The sequence below is a fragment of the Engystomops pustulosus genome, unplaced genomic scaffold (assembly GCF_040894005.1).
Source record: "Engystomops pustulosus unplaced genomic scaffold, aEngPut4.maternal MAT_SCAFFOLD_212, whole genome shotgun sequence".
Lineage (NCBI taxonomy): Eukaryota > Metazoa > Chordata > Amphibia > Anura > Leptodactylidae > Engystomops > Engystomops pustulosus.
Genome location: NW_027285092.1, coordinates 144,955 through 166,094, shown reverse-complemented (window position 1 = coordinate 166,094; position 21,140 = coordinate 144,955). Strand labels below are relative to the sequence as shown.

The following is a 21,140-nucleotide window of genomic DNA, read 5'->3' as shown; positions in this document are numbered from 1 at the left end:
GATGGAGAGGAGCACAAGTCCATGGAGGATGGAGAGGAGCACAAGTCCATGGAGGATGGAGAGGAGCACAAGTCCATGGAGGATGGAGAGGAGTACAAGTCCATGGAGGATGGAGAGGAGCACAAGTCCATGGAGGATGGAGAGGAGCACAAGTCCATGGAGGATGGAGAGGAGCACAAGTCCATGGAGGATGGAGAGGAGTACAAGTCCATGGAGGATGGAGAGGAGTACAAGTCCATGGAGGATGGAGAGGAGCACAAGTCCATGGAGGATGGAGAGGAGCACAAGTCCATGGAGGATGGAGAGGAGCACAAGTCCATGGAGGATGGAGAGGAGCACAAGTCCATGGAGGATGGAGAGGAGCACAAGTCCATGGAGGATGGAGAGGAGTACAAGTCCATGGAGGATGGAGAGGAGCACAAGTCCATGGAGGATGGAGAGGAGCACAAGTCCATGGAGGATGGAGAGGAGCACAAGTCCATGGAGGATGGAGAGGAGTACAAGTCCATGGAGGATGGAGAGGAGCACAAGTCCATGGAGGATGGAGAGGAGCACAAGTCCATGGAGGATGGAGAGGAGCACAAGTCCATGGAGGATGGAGAGGAGCACAAGTCCATGGAGGATGGAGAGGAGCACAAGTCCATGGAGGATGGAGAGGAGCACAAGTCCATGGAGGATGGAGAGGAGCACAAGTCCATGGAGGATGGAGAGGAGCACAAGTCCATGGAGGATGGAGAGGAGCACAAGTCCATGGAGGATGGAGAGGAGCACAAGTCCATGGAGGATGGAGAGGAGTACAAGTCCATGGAGGATGGAGAGGAGCACAAGTCCATGGAGGATGGAGAGGAGCACAAGTCCATGGAGGATGGAGAGGAGCACAAGTCCATGGAGGATGGAGAGGAGTACAAGTCCATGGAGGATGGAGAGGAGCACAAGTCCATGGAGGATGGAGAGGAGTACAAGTCCATGGAGGATGGAGAGGAGCACAAGTCCATGGAGGCTGCTGTGATCTCATGTCATCACATACATACACTGCAAATTTTTGCAAAATGTAAAAGGGTATAGGACCTCTGATGACATCACATTGGTCACATGACATGTCATCACACCACATGGGGTACAGTATGGGTACAGATTGCCAATGTTGGGAGGCTAAAGGACCTGAGATGATGTCACTCTGGTCATGTGAGATGAATGTAACACAAGGCAGAGATGTCAGTCAAAATAAGGGGGCGTGGCTCACTGCCAACCTGAGAGAAGAGCCACAACCACTAGACAGGAGTCAGAAAACCTAATTTGCATATCAGAAAACGCCTGTAATTAAGGTACAGTGCTCCTCTGGCGGCTAATTTTAGGTGGTATGGGGAGGCCTTGTAACCCCTTATCAGCAGGCATTGTTAGTCAGGGTGGTAAGATTCTGGTGACAAGTCTTCTTTAAGTGCCCCAAGTTCCCCCAAACATCTCATTGCAGATTAGCATTAAAGGGGCGGCTCAGTTGTCTTCCTGTAAGTCCAGGTCTTGCTCACACAGGGGCACTTTGTTAAAACATATCCCCAGATCGTAAACTGACACACTGTAACAAACCTGCTATCTGTGTGAGCATGCTTAGGTGAGGAGGGTGTGACAGCAGAGGGTGCGTGTCCCTGACATGTGGCGGGTACCTTTGGCGGTGACTGCTGCTGCTGCTTGCCAGTGTTTGCCGTCTGCTGCTGCCTGAGCGCCCGCGGGATGAACTCTGGCGCCAGTGGGTTTAGGACGTACGTCTTCTTCAACTCTAAGGCCTCTAGTTGGGATTTGATCTGCTCGAATGTGATACCATGAAGACTCCGATTCTCATGACAGATGGTGATGAACTGCTCCCAAAACTTCCTGTGAGGAAACATTGGGATTTATAGAGGCCCCAACATGGCAGACACAAGCGGCGCACCCTCCCTGACCACCTGCTAAACTACTAGGGGTCAACTCATCTCTGATCACATGGGTAAGAAAACATAAGTGACTGGCCTAATACTTTCCACAGCTGACGGGTTGTTACTTTGTCTCAGAAGGTAAACTCCGTAGCAGAATGACACTTTGTTACAATGTAGTAGCACAGGTCTTGGATCGCGGGATGCAGATGTGATGAGTGTTAGTACTTACCACCCCCTCATACAGGTACCAGGCCCTGTATGTGTCCCAGCTACACTACCCTGGTGTACGGGGGAGGAGGTCCTGTCAGATAACATGACCAGGCAGCACCCTGCACGTTTGATCCAAGTGCCCAGCCCTATGTCATGTCCCCCACAGACGCTCTGCCATACGTCTGTAACGTCTGTAACTCCGCTTCTACATCGTTACATTGTGTAGAACCTACCTGCATCTCCCTATAGAGCACAAAGCGATGGGGTCTCCCACCACAGCCACCAGGGACTGCGCCCGAGTAATGGCCGTGTTCAGGAGCTTATAATTGGACAGGAACCCATAGTCCAGATCCTCGGTGGAATCTTCTAGAAGCTGCTCCTTGCGTTTGATGGGCGTCTGCTTGTGTTTGCAGGTGTGCCGGGTGCGCACCGTGCTGAGGAACAGGACTCGGAACTGCTTACCTGGAGGAGGAAACACGGATGAGGATCATCACCCCCATCATCAGCAGAGACCTTGTAGGGACTTCTCATAGATTGTGGCCTCACCCTGTACGTTGAGCACCCTCTCCACGCTGACTTCTGAGAGACGCTTCTTGCGCAGCTCTGCTCGGATGCGGAACACTTGATCGGCGTAGGGCGTCACCACTCCGATGCTACCATCGTCTAGCTTACCCCACGCCACCGGCCACTTCCTTCTCAGCTCCTCCACTCGCTCCACAACCTCAAACACCTGCAAAATGACAGTGAAGAGGTGGGAGGCAGCCGGAGGTGGGGAAGCTCCCTACAGGGTGCAGGATGACAGCAGTGGGTGTGTCCCCAAGTCACCCGTGTCCCTCCACCTACCTCAGCGTTGTTGTAGAAGGCAGTGCTGTTTTTCTCCTGGACATCCTCTCCTCGTGCGGTGAAGAAGGTCAGGGGGTAAAAATCCTTGTGCGCTGGCTGCTTCCCACTGGCCATCAACTTCCCCTCGTAGAATAGCTCAGACGTGTAACTGGAGGCAGAGGGGGAAACGTTAGTGCGGCCCCCCTGACCCGTGTGTGTAAAGCGGGCAGTGCGGCCCCCCTGACCCGTGTGTGTAAAGCGGGCAGTGCGGCCCCCCTGACCCGTGTGTGCAAAGCGGGCAGTGAGGCCCCCCTGACCCGTGTGTGTAAAGCAGGCAGTGCGGCCCCCCTGACCTGTGTGTGTAAAGAGGGCAGTGCGGCCCCCCTGACCCGTGTGTGTAAAGCGGGCAGTGCGGCCCCCCTGACCTGTGTGTGTAAAGCAGGCAGTGCGGCCCCCCTGACCTGTATGCACATAGAGGTCCACCCCTCTCCCTCACGATTATATGTAATCTCAGTTACTTCTTGTTAATGGGGGTCCAGTCCTTGATTTGTGACCTACATTTGTGCATCCAGATAACAGGAGGGGGGAGGGGGCTGCGCTCCAGGAGATGTGTAATGTCTTCACAGACACAGCGACACCTTGTACATTATCACATACGTCACAGTGCAGATGCTTACCCGGACATAACACCAGATATTACACAAGCAGCAGAATTGTGAGTGCAGCTCTACGTGTGACACAAGTGTTAGAAATGCAAAGCAAGCAAATTGCAGCTTTTGATGTAACTGGATGTGAAAATGACATTCCCAGATGTGTCTGTAAGTGGAGGACAGGATACTAGAAGTGAGTGTCAGCTCTGCAGGTCACACAGGCCACTGAGGAGTCACTTACTTGATGATGGCCTCATGGGATCGGTAATTCTCGCACAGCAGGATCCGGCACGGGAAGTCAGCGGGATAATGTTCATACAAGCGATCCAACAGCGACACGTGGAGGTTACGCTCTCGTGCAAACTCACTGTACACGAACGGACTGAGCTGCGAGGGACGGAAGGAAGAAGACTCAGAGGAGGAGACACCGCTGTACCCGGGACCCTACCTCCTGGTCTTATAGGGTCAGAGGAGGAGACACCGCTGTACCCGGGCCTCTACCTCCTGGTCTTATAGGGTCAGAGGAGGAGACACCGCTGTACCCGGGCCTCTACCTCCTGGTCTTATAGGGTCAGAGGAGGAGACACAGCTGTACTCGGGACCCTACCTCCTGGTCTTATAGGGTCAGAGGAGGAGACACAGCTGTACCCGGGCCTCTACCTCCTGGTCTTATAGGGTCAGAGGAGGAGACACAGCTGTACCCGGGCCTCTACCTCCTGGTCTTATAGGGTCAGAGGGGGGAGACACAGCTGTACCCGGGCCTCTACCTCCTGGTCTTATAGGGTCAGAGGAGGAGACACAGCTGTACCCGGGCCTCTACCTCCTGGTCTTATAGGGTCAGAGGAGGAGACACAGCTGTACCCAGGCCTCTACCTCCTGGTCTTATAGGGTCAGAGGAGGAGACACCGCTGTACCCGGGCCTCTACCTCCTGGTCTTATAGGGTCAGAGGAGGAGACACAGCTGTACTCGGGACCCTACCTCCTGGTCTTATAGGGTCAGAGGAGGAGACACAGCTGTACCCAGGACCCTACCTCCTGGTCTTATAGGGTCAGAGGGGGGAGACACAGCTGTACCCAGGACCCTACCTCCTGGTCTTATAGGGTCAGAGGGGGGAGACACAGCTGTACCCAGGACCCTACCTCCTGGTCTTATAGGGTCAGAGGGGGGAGACACAGCTGTACCCAGGACCCTACCTCCTGGTCTTATAGGGTCAGAGGAGGAGACACAGCTGTACCCAGGACCCTACCTCCTGGTCTTATAGGGTCAGAGGAGGAGACACCGCTGTACCCGGGCCTCTACCTCCTGGTCTTATAGGGTCAGAGGAGGAGACACCGCTGTACCCGGGCCTCCACCTCCTGGTCTTATAGGGTCAGAGGAGGAGACACAGCTGTACCCGGGACCCTACCTCCTGGTCTTATAGGGTCAGAGGAGGAGACACAGCTGTACCTGGGCCTCTACCTCCTGGTCTTATAGGGTCAGAGGGGGAGACACAGCTGTACCCGGGCCTCTACCTCCTGGTCTTATAGGGTCAGAGGAGGAGACACCGCTGTACCCGGGCCTCCACCTCCTGGTCTTATAGGGTCAGAGGGGGAGACACAGCTGTACCCGGGCCTCTACCTCCTGGTCTTATAGGGTCAGAGGAGGAGACACCGCTGTACCCGGCCTCTACCTCCTGGTCTTATAGGGTCAGAGGAGGAGACACAGCTGTACCCGGGCCTCTACCTCCTGGTCTTATAGGGTCAGAGGGGGAGACACAGCTGTACCCGGGACCCTACCTCCTGGTGTTATAGGGTCAGAGGAGGAGACACAGCTGTACCCGGCCTCTACCTCCTGGTCTTATAGGGTCAGAGGAGGAGACACAGCTGTACCCGGGCCTCTACCTCCTGCTCTTATAGGGTCAGAGGAGGAGACACAGCTGTACCCGGGCCTCCACCTCCTGGTCTTATAGGGTCAGAGGAGGAGACACCGCTGTACCCGGGCCTCTACCTCCTGGTCTTATAGGGTCAGAGGGGGAGACACAGCTATACCCGGGACCCTACCTCCTGGTCTTATAGGGTCAGAGGAGGAGACACAGCTGTACCCGGGACCCTACCTCCTGGTCTTATAGGGTCAGAGGAGGAGACACCGCTGTACCCGGGCCTCTACCTCCTGGTCTTATAGGGTCAGAGGAGGAGACACCGCTGTACCCGGGCCTCTACCTCCTGGTCTTATAGGGTCAGAGGAGGAGACACAGCTGTACCCGGCCTCTACCTCCTGCTCTTATAGGGTCAGAGGAGGAGACACAGCTGTACCCGGGCCTCTACCTCCTGGTCTTATAGGGTCAGAGGAGGAGACACAGCTGTACCCGGGCCTCTACCTCCTGGTCTTATAGGTTCAGAGGAGGAGACACAGCTGTACTCGGGACCCTACCTCCTGGTCTTATAGGGTCAGAGGAGGAGACACCGCTGTACCCGGGCCTCTACCTCCTGGTCTTATAGGGTCAGAGGAGGAGACACCGCTGTACCCGGGCCTCTACCTCCTGGTCTTATAGGGTCAGAGGAGGAGACACAGCTGTACCCGGCCTCTCCTCCTCTGACCCTAGAAGACCAGGAGGTAGAGGCCGGGTACAGCTGTGTCTCCTCCTCTGACCCTAGAAGACCAGGAGGTAGACACAGCTGTACCTCCTGGTCTTATAGGGTCAGAGGAGGAGACACAGCTGTACCCGGCCTCTACCTCCTGGTCTTCTAGGGTCAGAGGAGGAGACACAGCTGTACCCGGGCCCCTACCTCCTGGTCTTATAGGGTCAGAGGAGGAGACACAGCTGTACTCGGGACCCTACCTCCTGGTCTTATAGGGTCAGAGGAGGAGACACAGCTGTACCCAGGACCCTACCTCCTGGTCTTATAGGGTCAGAGGGGGGAGACACAGCTGTACCCAGGACCCTACCTCCTGGTCTTATAGGGTCAGAGGGGGGAGACACAGCTGTACCCAGGACCCTACCTCCTGGTCTTATAGGGTCAGAGGGGGGAGACACAGCTGTACCCAGGACCCTACCTCCTGGTCTTATAGGGTCAGAGGGGGGAGACACAGCTGTACCCAGGACCCTACCTCCTGGTCTTATAGGGTCAGAGGAGGAGACACAGCTGTACCCGGGCCTCTACCTCCTGGTCTTATAGGGTCAGAGGGGGGAGACACAGCTGTACCCGGGCCTCTACCTCCTGGTCTTATAGGGTCAGAGGGGGGAGACACCGCTGTACCCGGGCCTCTACCTCCTGGTCTTATAGGGTCAGAGGGGGGAGACACCGCTGTACCCGGGCCTCTACCTCCTGGTCTTATAGGGTCAGAGGAGGAGACACAGCTGTACCCGGCCTCTACCACCTGGTCTTATAGGGTCAGAGGAGGAGACACAGCTGTACCCGGCCTCTACCACCTGGTCTTATAGGGTCAGAGGGGGGAGACACAGCTGTACCCGGGACCCTACCTCCTGGTCTTATAGGGTCAGAGGAGGAGACACAGCTGTACCCGGGACCCTACCTCCTGGTCTTATAGGGTCAGAGGAGGAGACACAGCTGTACAGTCTGGCCCAGGCTCTCACCTGCATGTGGTCCCCGGCCAGGACGATCCGCGTGCTCTTACAGGCCAGGGCCAGAGGCATGATGGTCTCACACTCCATGGCTTGTGCAGCTTCATCTAACAGGATGTGGGTGAAAAAGCCTAAAACACAGAACCAAAACATCAGCAGCGCCCACAAACCCAAAATCTACAAATGAGACGAGGGCAGAGGAGGTGAACGGTACGAGCATGTCCCTGACTGAACCTGGTACCGGTGGCCAAAAGCTAGCTAGGAGGATGCAGCCCTAGTAGTGACTAGAGTAGACCGTCCAGCAGTCTGTGGGTTATCCTCAGTAGATGCAGCCCTAGTAGGGACTAGAGTAGACCGTCCAGCAGTCTGTGGGTTATCCTCAGTAGATCCAGCCCTAGTAGTGACTAGAGTAGACCGTCCAGCAGTCTGTGGGTTATCCTCTGTAGATGCAGCCCTAGTAGTGACTACAGTAGAGCGTCCTGGAGTCTGTGGGTTATCCTCTGTAGATGCAGCCCTAGTAGTGACTATAGTAGACCGTCCCGCAGTCCGTGGGTTATCCTCTGTAGATGCAGCCCTAGTAGTGACTATAGTAGACCGTCCCGCAGTCCGTGGGTTATCCTCTGTAGATGCAGCCCTAGTAGTGACTAGAGTAGACCGTCCAGCAGTCTGTGGGTTATCCTCTGTAGATGCAGCCCTAGTAGTGACTAGAGTAGACTGTCCAGCAGTCTGTGGGTTATCCTCTGTAGATGCAGCCCTAGTAGTGACTATAGTAGACCGTCCCGCAGTCCGTGGGTTATCCTCTGTAGATGCAGCCCTAGTAGTGACTATAGTAGACCGTCCCGCAGTCCGTGGGTTATCCTCTGTAGATGCAGCCCTAGTAGTGACTATAGTAGACCGTCCAGCAGTCTGTGGGTTATCCTCTGTAGATGCAGCCCTAGTAGTGACTAGAGTAGAGCGTCCAGCACTCTGTGGGTTATGACTCACCCGGCTCCAGGTCCAGCTGGCAGAGATACTGTGAGGTGCTCAGGGTCACCACCACTACCCGGTGCCGCACAATGTCCTCCTTTTGGGGCATCTGGAAGGTGGAATGGGTGCTGGAGATCAGGCAGTACTGGTGGACCACCGGGTGCACGGTCTTCACCCAGCGATTTCTGAAATATACCCTGACAAAGGGCACAAGAGGAGAAAGAGATGAAGTTCTAAAACTGTAATGAATGTACAGAACCATGGAGAGTAAGATACATGCGGACCCCCCAATATATCCCACAAATCTCCTGCTCCTGACCTTGTCTGTACTAACACTACACAATATACGGGATTTCCACACAATTTCCTACATCTCTGCTTGCAGTCAGTGAATGGTGACTATCTTTCTACAACTCATCAGGCTCGTTTGTGCAAGTTCATTTTAGAAGAAAGGAGGCCGTGAGCGACCAATATAAGAAGGTTCCCACAGTCCTGGATCTAGGAGTAATGTCCCTGGTTTATCAGATTGGATTTTGATAGGAGATTTCCATTAATAATAATCAATTGTGGACTCCAAGACCATTGCTTCAGGGGCCAGCAGAGGCCAGGGGCCAGCAGAGGCCAGGGGCCAGCAGAGGCCAGGGGCCAGCAGAGGCCAGGGGCCAGCAGAGGCCAGGGGCCAGCAGTGGCCAGGGGCCAGCAGGGGCCAGGGGCCAGCAGGGGCCAGGGGCCAGCAGGGGCCAGGGGCCAGCAGAGGCCAGGGGCCAGCAGAGGCCAGGGGCCAGCAGAGGCCAGGGGCCAGCAGAGGCCAGGGGCCAGCAGTGGCCAGGGGCCAGCAGTGGCCAGCAGAGGCCAGGGGCCAGCTCGGGTTGGTCACCAGTCTATGGCTGAATACGGTGTATAGTGAGAGGATACATTGTACTATGTGTGTATATTAGATGAATGATTCCCTCCATGTATTACACTGCAGGCTGCTGGGAAATCTTGCAGCAGTCACACGCTTTCTGTGACATGACATCTCTAGAACCAGTGCTGGGCTCCTGGATACCTGAGCGGCCGGGCCTGGGGATTCCCTGTTTCAACATATGGATGAAGATAATCCTTGATGTAGAGATCAGCAGCGCTGTTAGAGTGGGTGCAGATCAGGACCCTGAGGAGAGAGGAGCCCAGGGTCACTTCTAGCATTACTACACCCAGCGTACAAACACTACACCTCCCAGCATGCACCGCGCTCACATACACACTACACCTCCCAGCATGCACCACGCTCACACACACACTACACCTCCCAGCATGCACCGCGCTCACACACACACATACACACTACACCTCCCAGCATGCACCGCGCTCACACACACACATACACACTACACCTCCCAGCATGCACCGCGCTCACACACATATACACACTACACCTCCCAGCATGCACCGAGCTCACATACACACTACACCTCCCAGCATGCACCGCGCTCACATACACATTACACCTCCCAGCATGCACCGTGCTCACACACACATTACACCTCCCAGCATGCACCGCTCACACACACATTACACCTCCCAGCATGCACCGTGCTCACACACACATTACACCTCCCAGCATGCACCGTGCTCACACACACATTACACCTCCCAGCATGCACCGTGCTCACACACACATTACACCTCCCAGCATGCACCGTGCTCACACACATTACACCTCCCAGCATGCACCGTGCTCACACACACATTACACCTCCCAGCATGCACCGTGCTTACACACACACACTACACCTCCCAGCATGCACCGCGCTCACACACACACTACACCTCCCAGCATGCACCGCGCTCACACACACATTACACCTCCCAGCATGCACCGCTGTCACATACTACACCTCCCAGCATGCACCGCGCTCACACATACTACACCTCCCAGCATGCACCGCGCTCACACACACATACACACTACACCTCCCAGCATGCACCGCGCTCTCACACACATACACACTACACCTCCCAGCATGCACCGCGCTCACACATACTACACCTCCCAGCATGCACCGCGCTCACACATACTACACCTCCCAGCATGCACTGCGCTCACACACACTACACCTCCCAGCATGCACCGGAGGAGCTACCTGGTGTCCTGCTGTTTCAGGATGTGCTTCACCGCCTGGGCCAGGGTGAATGTCTTGCCAGTTCCGTAGGGTCCAATAATTAAGATGGGGGGCAGCGGAACAGATAGGGGGGTGGTGATGGCCAAGATGGCTTCTTTCTGCTTGGCATTCAGCCGGGGATCTAACAGCTCGTCCCATTGTCTGTGGAGGAAGAGAAGTCGTCAAGGAGGATAAGATTAGAGGACTGGGTGCAGGGGGAAGAGGAGAAAGGTGAGGGCAAGTGAAGGGGGGCAGGTAGTAAACTAAAGGGTAGACGCATGGAAGAGGGGCAAGAAGGCGGAGCAATAAGAAAAGAGCGAGGTGGGAGGAGTAGAGGAGGAGCTCAGCAGGTGGGGGTGCAGCGTAACATGTGCCCCCCCCCCCCAATTACATCTAGATGGACTCCCCCCTTCTATGTGCCTCCCCATTTAGAATAGCGTCTATGTGCCGTCCTGAGCGGATGATGTGGGTTGTGTTCTGTTCCAGGGAATCTGGTGCCGGCGCTGGTCCGCGGGTTCCCTGCCAGGACTATATTACACGACTATAACCACATGCAAGTCTGATCTCTGGTGTGAACACAACCATAGGGCCGGTGTCCGCTCTCATCTCAGGGCCGTAGAGCAGATCAGTCGGGGTGAGGACCTACCTATTGGGGCTCCAGGGGATCGGGGGCGTCGCGCTTAGATCTGGAAAGAGAATCCCATTGTCTCTTATCCTGTCCAGGGCGTAGTGCATCTCACACAGGGGCAGTCGGTTCAGCTGGAACTGGAGCTCCACCTGGGGGAAGGGAACAGCATCACATCAGAGGTCCCAGCATCACCAGTCCTGTATATTGCAGCTTTAGAGGTGACCGGAGAAGAGGACATGAGATACTAGAAGCAACGCAGAACGTAAAACATGATGAAAGCAAAGAACTGCAGATATACTACAGTCACATCCAGAGCTGTACCGTGTGATGTACACTAGGTTATGGGATGTCTTGTACTCCAGTCACACCCAGAGCTGTGTCTCCCCCGAAGCTGTACACTGGGTTACGGCACGTCTCATCCTCCAGTCACAACCGGAGCTGCACACTTGGTTAAAGCATGTCTTATACTACAATCACCCCCGGGGCTGTACACCGGGTTACGGCACGTCACCCCCCGGAGCTGTACACCGGGTGACGGCACGTCACCCCCCCGGAGCTGTACACCGGGATACGGCACGTCACCCCCCGGAGCTGTACACCGGGATACGGCACGTCACCCCCCGGAGCTGTACACCGGGATACGGCACGTCACCCCCCGGAGCTGTACACCGGGTTACGGCAGGTCACCCCCCGGAGCTGTACACCGGGTTACGGCAGGTCACCCCCCGGAGCTGTACACCGGGTTACGGCAGGTCACCCCCCGGAGCTGTACACCGGGTTACGGCAGGTCACCCCCCGGAGCTGTACACTGGGTTACGGCAGGTCACCCCCCGGAGCTGTACACTGGGTTACGGCAGGTCATCCCCGGAGCTGTACACCGGGATGCGGCACGTCACCCCCCGGAGCTGTACACTGGGTTACGGCAGGTCACCCCCCGGAGCTGTACACCGGGTTACGGCAGGTCATCCCCGGAGCTGTACACCGGGATGCGGCACGTCACCCCCGGGGCTGTACACAGGGATGCGGCACGTCACCCCCGGGGCTGTACACCGGGTTACGGCAGGTCACCCCCTGGAGCTGTACACCGGGTTACGGCAGGTCACCCCCTGGAGCTGTACACCGGGTTACGGCAGGTCATCCCCGGGGCTGTACACCGGGTTACGGCAGGTCACTCCCTGGAGCTGTACACCGGGTTACGGCAGGTCACCCCCTGGAGCTGTACACCGGGTTACGGCAGGTCACCCCTGGAGCTGTACGTCTTCTCACCTGCATCTCACGATCGGGCCGCAGCCGCAGTTCCTCGCAGCAGTCCTTGCATATTCTCAGGAAGATGTAGTCCTTTGTCTTCTCCTCGATGACGGCCTCGTACACCTTCTCTTTGCTTCCTTGGCTCTGTGCAGACTTGTCCTTGGCGACGGGCAGCAGATAGACGGCGTTGACTTTGGTCATGACGAGTCTGCCGGCCAGAGTGTCCTCCGAGAGCGTTTCCGTCAGCTTAAAGCGGCCGAAAAGCTGCCCGTTCTGGGCGTATTTGGCTCCTCCAGAGACGCCCGTCAGCATGAAGCTCGCCACCAGCTGCAGCTGAACCTTGATGTTAAACCTGCAGGTAGACAAAGGGTTAACAGTCCGCAAGTGCCTATAAACACAGTGCCAGCAGATCACCCCAAAGGAGGAGGAGCCAGGGCCAGGCAACCACCGCACTATGGACACCCTGCAGAGGGAGGAGCCAGACATCCCCTGCACAATAGACACCCCACAGAGGGAGGAGCCAGGACCAGACAACCAATGCACTACGGACACCCCACTGAGGCAGGAGCCAGGACCAGACAATCCCTGCACTATGGACACCCCACTGAGGGAGGAGCCAGGACCAGACAACCCCTGCACAATAGACACCCTATATAGGGAGGAGCCAAGGCCATGCAACCAGTGCACTATGGATACCCTGCAGAGGGAGGAGACAGACAACGGCCACACTATGGACACCCTGCAGAGACATTGATCATATGATCATGAACCAATGGCGCCCTCTTGTGGACAGAGTGCGCTGCTTTATAGAATATGCAAAGAGAAAATCTTCCAACAACCAAAATTAAGTCACCCTTGAAGCCCCCCCTTGCGTTAATAAACATGATGAGCTCTGTGCACCCGGTCATGATCAGGTTCGGACCAGCGCTCAGCACTGGGGGGCGCCACTCACTTGCTGACTTCCTTGTACTGTGCAATCTCTTCAATGTAAAGCAGGTCGTGCAGGCGGGATTGGTAGTTGCCCCGGGTCAGGGACTTGTCCAGCACGGACTGTGTAAACAGCTGGTCGGCGGAGAGGGGGATTTGGTATCGGCTGAGGAGGCTCCGCTCTAGTTCAGTAGTTTCATTGGGCTCAAACTCCACGATGGTCTTAGACATGGAGTCCCAGCGCTTAGCCGTGGTTAGCAGCTGCTGACGGGCGTGCATCAAGTATTCAAGATCTGAGGGCGAGAAGGCGGCCATGACATCACAGAAGCCAAGAGGCTACTAGATTATTAATATTCTCCATCTCTCCAGTCACATCTAAAGCTGCAATCACCATTACTTTCATGTTATCAAATCGCAGGACTCAACAGGTCACCGCTGCCCCCTGGTGCTGCATGTCCTGCATTGCACCATAGGAGATGAATACTCCAGTCACATCCAGAGCTGCATTTACATTTCTGCTTCGTTCTTGTTTGTTTTCAGAATATGGGATCCAGCGAGTGATTACTGCCCCCTGCTGTTTAGGGTCTTGAGAGGAAATGCAGTAGTGTAGAAAATGTATACTCCAGTCACATCCAGAGCTGCACTCTGGAATACTTGGGTTTTGCAGCTCATGTAAGATTATTAGAGACTATGGCTATAACAGCAGAATTGTGAATGCAGCTCTGGATACATCCCCTCCAATCACCTTCAGTTGAGGCGGCGTCCACCATGATCCTCTGCATCAGAACCGGCTCCACGCCAAAGTCAAACACCACGGTCTGGCGGAAGGTGCCGAATATCTCGGTGGTGAAGGCGATGACTACTTTGTACAAGCAGTGGTCCAGGCCGTTCTGCGCCATCTTCTCCCCCACCCACTCCTGGCAGCTGTCGGGCACCTCCTGGCTGCTGCCATCTCCGCCGGATATTGCCACAATACTGAAGTGAGGTCTGTGCGCGTCGTACAGCAGAGCCACGCGCTGCAGCGTCCGAGCCGGCTGAGGGGAGAAGGAGGCCGCATCAGCTCACACTCCACGAGTCACATGTGCAGCCGCACACCCACGAGACCTACCTTACACGTCAGGAGGAACGTCCACGTCTGCTGAGACTTTTTGGTGGTAACGGTAACAGAAAGGTCCGGGCTGTAATCCACGTGCACCCCCTCCACACACTCACTGAGCTGCAGAAGAGGCAACAACATCAACACCAGCTCCACAACCCCCTGAAATACTCTGTGCTGCTGGGAGCTGCTCCCCCCACTATGTAACAGCACTTCTATAGATCAGCTCCTCTCCTGAAATACTCTGTGCTGCTGGGAGCTGCTCCCCCCACTATGTAACAGCACTTATATAGATCAGCTCCTCTCCGGCCGCTTTGCCTGGAAGCTACATGCACATAGTCGTGTTACTGAGCCGGCCTCAGACTCCTGGCCTGACACCACATGAGCAATGGAGGACGTGTTCCTGGTCTGCAGCCTCATACGAGCCGGACACTCACCACTCTTTCTGGGGACAAGGAATTCATCCATTTCTCAATCAGAGACTCCATGTAACTGCCCGAACATTGCGTGTTCTCCTTCTGCTGCTTAAGACGAATGAGACGTGAGGCGTATCTCTTCTGCCATTCCTCCAACTCCTCCTGCGAGTGCGCGGACGTACACTGCGCCCCGTACCGGCAGATCCCCTGCTCCAGGAACCTGACAGAGATACGTGTATTATATCACCGTGTCACATTACTCATCCTGTACCATACCCCAGAGCTGCACTCACTATTCTGCTGCTGGTGCAGTCACTGTGCCCATACATGACATTACTTATCCTGTACTGATCCTGAGTTACATCCTGTATTATACTCCAGAGCTGCACTCACTATTCTGCTGCTGGTGCAGTCACTGTGTACATACATGACATTACTTATCCTGTACTGATCCTGAGTTACATCCTGTATTATACCCCAGAGCTGCACTCACTATTCTGCTGCTGGTGCAGTCACTGTGTACATACATGACATTACTGATCCTGTATTATACCCCAGAGCTGCGCTCACTATTCTGCTGCTGGTGCAGTCACTGTGTACATACATGACATTACTTATCCTGTACTGATCCTGAGTTACATCCTGTATTATACCCCAGAGCTGCACTCACTATTCTGCTGCTGGTGCAGTCACTGTGTACATACATGACATTACTTATCCTGTACTGATCCTGAGTTGCATCCTGTATTATACTCCAGAGCTGCACTCACTATTCTGCTGCTGGTGCAGTCACTGTACATACATGACATTACTTATCCTGTACTGATCCTGAGTTACATCCTGTATTATACCCCAGAGCTGCACTCACTATTCTGCTGCTGGTGCAGTCACCGTGTACAGACATGACATTACTTATCCTGTACTGATCCTGAGTTACATCCTGTATTATACCCCAGAGCTGCACTCACTATTCTGCTGCTGGTGCAGTCACTGTACATACATGACATTACTTATCCTGTACTGATCCTGAGTTACATCCTGTGTTATACTCCAGAGCTGCACTCACTATTCTGCTGTGTTATACTCCAGAGCTGCACTCACTATTCTGCTGTGTTATACTCCAGAGCTGCACTCACTATTCTGCTGTGTTATACTCCAGAGCTGCACTCACTATTCTGCTGTGTTATACTCCAGAGCTGCACTCACTATTCTGCTGTGTTATACTCCAGAGCTGCACTCACTATTCTGCTGTGTTATACTCCAGAGCTGCACTCACTATTCTGCTGTGTTATACTCCAGAGCTGCACTCACTATTCTGCTGTGTTATACTCCAGAGCTGCACTCACTATTCTGCTGTGTTATACTCCAGAGCTGCACTCACTATTCTGCTGCTGGTGCAGTCACTGTGTACATACATGACATTACTTATCCTGTACTGATCCTGAGTTACATCCTGTATTATACCCCAGAGCTGCACTCACTATCTGCTGCTGGTGCAGTCACTGTGTACATACATGACATTACTTATCCTGTACTGATCCTGAGTTACATCCTGTATTATACTCCAGAGCTGCACTCACTATTCTGCTGCTGGTGCAGTCACTGTGTACATACATGACATGACTTATCCTGTACTGATCCTGAGTTACATCCTGTATTATACTCCAGAGCTGCACTCACTATTCTGCTGCTGGTGCAGTCACTGTGTACATACATGACATTACTTATCCTGTACTGATCCTGAGTTACATCCTGTATTATACCCCAGAGCTGCACTCACTATTCTGCTGCTGGTGCAGTCACTGTGTACATACATGACATTACTTATCCTGTACTGATCCTGAGTTACATCCTGTATTATACTCCAGAGCTGCACTCACTATTCTGCTGCTGGTGCAGTCACTGTACATACATGACATTACTTATCCTGTACTGATCCTGAGTTACATCCTGTATTATACTCCAGAGCTGCACTCACTATTCTGCTGCTGGTGCAGTCACTGTGTACATACATGACATTACTTATCCTGTACTGATCCTGAGTTACATCCTGTATTATACTCCAGAGCTGCACTCACTATTCTGCTGCTGGTGCAGTCACTGTGTACATACATGACATTACTTATCCTGTACTGATCCTGAGTTACATCCTGTATTACACCCCAGAGCTGCACTCACTATCCTGCTGCTGGTGCAGTCACTGTGTACATACATGACATTACTTATCCTGTACTGATCCTGAGTTACATCCTGTATTATACTCCAGAGCTGCACTCACTATTCTGCTGCTGGTGCAGTCACTGTGTACATACATGACATTACTTATCCTGTACTGATCCTGAGTTACATCCTGTATTATACCCCAGAGCTGCACTCACTATTCTGCTGCTGGTGCAGTCACTGTGTACATACATGACATTACTTATCCTGTACTGATCCTGAGTTACATCCTGTATTATACTCCAGAGCTGCACTCACTATTCTGCTGCTGGTGCAGTCACTGTGTACATACATGACATTACTTATCCTGTACTGATCCTGAGTTACATCCTGTATTATACCCCAGAGCTGCACTCACTATTCTGCTGCTGGTGCAGTCACTGTACATACATGACATTACTTATCCTGTACTGATCCTGAGTTACATCCTGTATTATACCCCAGAGCTGCACTCACTATTCTGCTGCTAACATGGTAACTGCATGCACGGTTTGCTAGGGCTCCGCTGAATCACAGGGGGTTTCGGGTCAGTTTTAATTGTTTTGGTGGTTTTTCCAATGCAACCTGGCACTGGGTGCAGATTTAGAACATACTTCAGGCTGGGTACCAGGTATTACAATGACCAACCAGCTGAGCTCCAAATGGCTGTCACCATCTGTGATGGGAAAAACAGGTACCACAGAGAACCCGATCTGTGCAGAACCATTCCCAAACCATCTGCGACTATGCAGCGATATAGGGGCTGTTGTTGTGTTATGGGTGTACCTACCTCTTACACAGCGTGTACTCCTCACTGCTTGTGACACCCCGGGGCGGGGGCCGGAACTGCCATCCATCCGGTGTACCTGTGGGCAGTCAGAGATGAGACTACATCCATCGTGATCCCCATCTAGCAGTATCGTATACCATGACATGCTATATAGTGCTATAACCGCAGGCATTAGGACCCAGCAGCCAGATGTCATATACAATGGGGTATATAATTCCCAGGGTCTTACCATCTTCCAAATCCTCTATGTGAAAACCAGAACGAACGGAATTGGCAACAGTCTGAAAAAAAACACAAAGAGACGATGACATCATGAGCCCGGACACTTCCGTTCGATTTACAGCACAATGCGTTCCCAAAACCGTCTATGACCTCATATAGAATATAGGCTCCATGCATTTAACCCCTATGTCCATCCCTCATCCTATAGGCATCCCTCTATTCCCTAGATCAACGCTTCCCATTCTTTAACATAACTACAACTCCCATCAGGCTGTGCAGAGGCTGGGAGCGCCTCGTTTATCCGTACCTCCATCTCCGCCAGCAGGGTCTTTAGCCGTGACAGGTCCTTGGTCACCATCCCATTCTAGGGGGAAAGAGACAACATGAGTCCATAACATCCATATGATATCATCACATCTGACCTCAACTCAAGCTTAAAAGGGGTTTTCCAGGATAGTTTCATCATCATATATTCTTAAAGGGGTTGTTCACAGATTGATGGGTCTACCTCAGGAGAGGCCATCAGTTGCAGAGGGGTGCAGGGATCCAATATGGATCACACGTTCAGGACCTGGCACAATACAAATAAGCTGGAAAGAAGATGGCTCTGTGTTCTGCACAGTGGCCACAAGTTGTAACTGCAGGTGTGGCTGCTGAACACTTACATGGGACTGACATACAGACATGACCGATCTCAGGCCTGTGAAGCATAACTGCACGGAGAACCCAGAGCAGCTTCACAACCCCATACTGATCCTAAGGTTACAACAGAACGACAGTGGAGATGGAAATCCCCTTTAAATCTTGGTGTGGAATACAACCTGCAGCTGGCCGATCCTCAGTGACAGCCCAAGACCCCACAGTCCTGCAGCACATGTCACGTCACCCACCTGGAAGTGTGGAAAATACTGCAGGCAGAGCGCCATTGCCTCACCCCTCCATCACCCTCCCGCACCCCACCCCCGGGTACCACCAGACATCTCACCAGCGGTTCTCCCATCAAAGACTTGGATAATACACTGGACACGATCTGCAGCTTCCCCTCCAGATGTAGACAGCAGAGCACAGCGTGCACCGAGGCGTCCAACTGTGAGCGGCCGGGGCCCAGGACTGCGGAGGAGGAGAAGAGGGTCAGGGGAGGAACACAGCTCAGGGATAACGCCACCCGGGCGCCCGCCACAGACCCCCAAGCTCAGGGATAACGCCCCGCCACAGACCCCCAAGCTCAGGGATAACGCCCCGCCACAGACCCCCAAGCTCAGGGATAACGCCCCGCCACAGACCCCCAAGCTCAGGGATAACGCCCCGCCACAGACCCCCAAGCTCAGGGATAACGCCCCGCCACAGACCCCCAAGCTCAGGGATAACGCCCCGCCACAGACCCCCAAGCTCAGGGATAACGCCCCGCCACAGACCCCGCCAAGCTCAGGGATAACGCCCCGCCACAGACCCCGCCAAGCTCAGGGATAACGCCCCGCCACAGACCCCGCCAAGCTCAGGGATAACGCCCCGCCACAGACCCCCAAGCTCAGGGATATCGCCCCGCCACAGACCCCCAAGCTCAGGGATAACGCCCCGCCACAGACCCCCAAGCTCAGGGATAACGCCCCGCCACAGACCCCCAAGCTCAGGGATAACTCCCCGCCACAGACCCCCAAGCTCAGGGATAACGCCCCGCCACAGACCCCCAAGCTCAGGGATAACGCCCCGCCACAGACCCCCAAGCTCAGGGATAACGCCCCGCCACAGACCCCCAAGCTCAGGGATAACGCCCCGCCACAGACCCCCAAGCTCAGGGATAACGCCCCGCCACAGACCCCCAAGCTCAGGGATAACGCCCCGCCACAGACCCCCAAGCTCAGGGATAACGCCCCGCCACAGACCCCCAAGCTCAGGGATAACGCCCCGCCACAGACCCCCAAGCTCAGGGATAACGCCCCGCCACAGACCCCCAAGCTAAGGGATAGCGCCCCGCCACAGACCCCCAAGCTCAGGGATAACGCCCCGCCACAGACCCCCAAGCTCAGGGATAACGCCCCGCCACAGACCCCCAAGCTCAGGGATAACGCCCCGCCACAGACCCCAGCCACCCGGGCGTCCCCTGATTGGGCTAGCAGCACTTACCCAGCTTACAGTCTTCATCCGCCTGGTCATAGTTTTTCTGCAAAAGAGAATCCACAGTGAATAAAGCTCCAGAGTGGAACTCACTATTCTGCTAATTCAGAAAACACAAAAAGTACAGAGAACCAGGTGTAAGGTGAAACCTAACATTTCACAACACAAGAACAGGCAGAGCATGGCTGAGAGTGACCGGCACTGCATGCTGGGAGGTATGGACCATCCTGTATGTGACCTGCACTGCATGCTGGGAGGTACGGGCCATCCTGTATGTGACCTGCACTGCATGCTGGGAGGTACGGGCCATCCTGTATGTGACCTGCACTGCATGCTGGTAGGTACGGGCCATCCTGTATGTGACCTGCACTGCATGCTGGGAGGTAGGGACCATCCTGTATGTGACCTGCACTGCATGCTGGGAGGTACGGGCCATCCTGTATGTGACCTGCACTGCATGCTGGGAGGTATGTGCCATCCTGTATGTGACCTGCACTGCATGCTGGGAGGTAGGGGCCATCCTGTATGTGACCTGCACTGCATGCTGGGAGGTAGGGGCCATCCTGTATGTGACCTGCACTGCATGCTGGGAGGTAGGGGCCATCCTGTATGTGACCTGCACTGCATGCTGGGAGGTAGGGGCCATCCTGTATGTGACCTGCACTGCATGCTGGGAGGTAGGGGCCATCCTGTATGTGACCTGCACTGCATGCTGGGAGGTACGGACCATCCTGTATGTGACCTGCACTGCATGCTGGGAGGTACGGACCATCCTGTATGTGACCTGCACTGCATGCTGGGAGGTATGGACCATCCTGTATGTGACCTGCACTGCATGCTGGGAGGTACGGGCCATCCTGTATGTGACCTGCACTGCATGCTGGGAGGTATGGGCTATGCTATATGTACCTGACCTGCACTGCATGCTGGGAGGTATGGGCCATCCTGTATGTGACCTGACCTGCACTGCATGCTGGGAGTTACGGGCCATCCTGTATGTGACCTGCACTGCATGCTGGGAGGTACGAGCCATCCTGTATGTGACCTGCACTGCATGCTGGGAGGTATGGGCCATCCTGTATGTGACCTGCACTGCATGCTGGGAGGTATGGGCCATCCTGTATGTGACCTGCACTGCATGCTGGGAGGTACGGGCCATCCTGTATGTGACCTGCACTGCATGCTGGGAGGTACGGCCATCCTGTATGTGACCTGCACTGCATGCTGGGAGGTATGG

General features: G+C 54.6%; 1 protein-coding gene across 1 annotated transcript in view; it reads right to left on the bottom strand.

The window, feature by feature from the left end:
• HELZ (helicase with zinc finger) overlaps positions 1–21,140 on the bottom strand; it is a gene marked incomplete at its 3' end in the record, with an annotated part of 57,462 nt that overhangs the window by 25,269 nt on the left and 11,053 nt on the right. Inside the window, exons 3-22 of the mRNA XM_072132038.1 lie at positions 19,913–19,949; positions 18,774–18,898; positions 18,096–18,152; positions 17,796–17,847; positions 17,567–17,642; positions 14,599–14,797; positions 14,174–14,281; positions 13,811–14,099; positions 13,091–13,358; positions 12,157–12,490; positions 10,909–11,039; positions 10,245–10,424; positions 9,170–9,271; positions 8,140–8,318; positions 7,168–7,286; positions 3,834–3,979; positions 2,964–3,111; positions 2,667–2,850; positions 2,354–2,582; positions 1,662–1,869 (exon numbers count right to left, since the gene is read on the bottom strand). Of these exons, the coding sequence (XP_071988139.1) occupies positions 1,662–1,869; positions 2,354–2,582; positions 2,667–2,850; positions 2,964–3,111; positions 3,834–3,979; positions 7,168–7,286; positions 8,140–8,318; positions 9,170–9,271; positions 10,245–10,424; positions 10,909–11,039; positions 12,157–12,490; positions 13,091–13,358; positions 13,811–14,099; positions 14,174–14,281; positions 14,599–14,797; positions 17,567–17,642; positions 17,796–17,847; positions 18,096–18,152; positions 18,774–18,898; positions 19,913–19,949 (3,171 nt within the window). The remainder of the gene's footprint in view (positions 1–1,661; positions 1,870–2,353; positions 2,583–2,666; positions 2,851–2,963; positions 3,112–3,833; positions 3,980–7,167; positions 7,287–8,139; positions 8,319–9,169; positions 9,272–10,244; positions 10,425–10,908; positions 11,040–12,156; positions 12,491–13,090; positions 13,359–13,810; positions 14,100–14,173; positions 14,282–14,598; positions 14,798–17,566; positions 17,643–17,795; positions 17,848–18,095; positions 18,153–18,773; positions 18,899–19,912; positions 19,950–21,140) is intronic.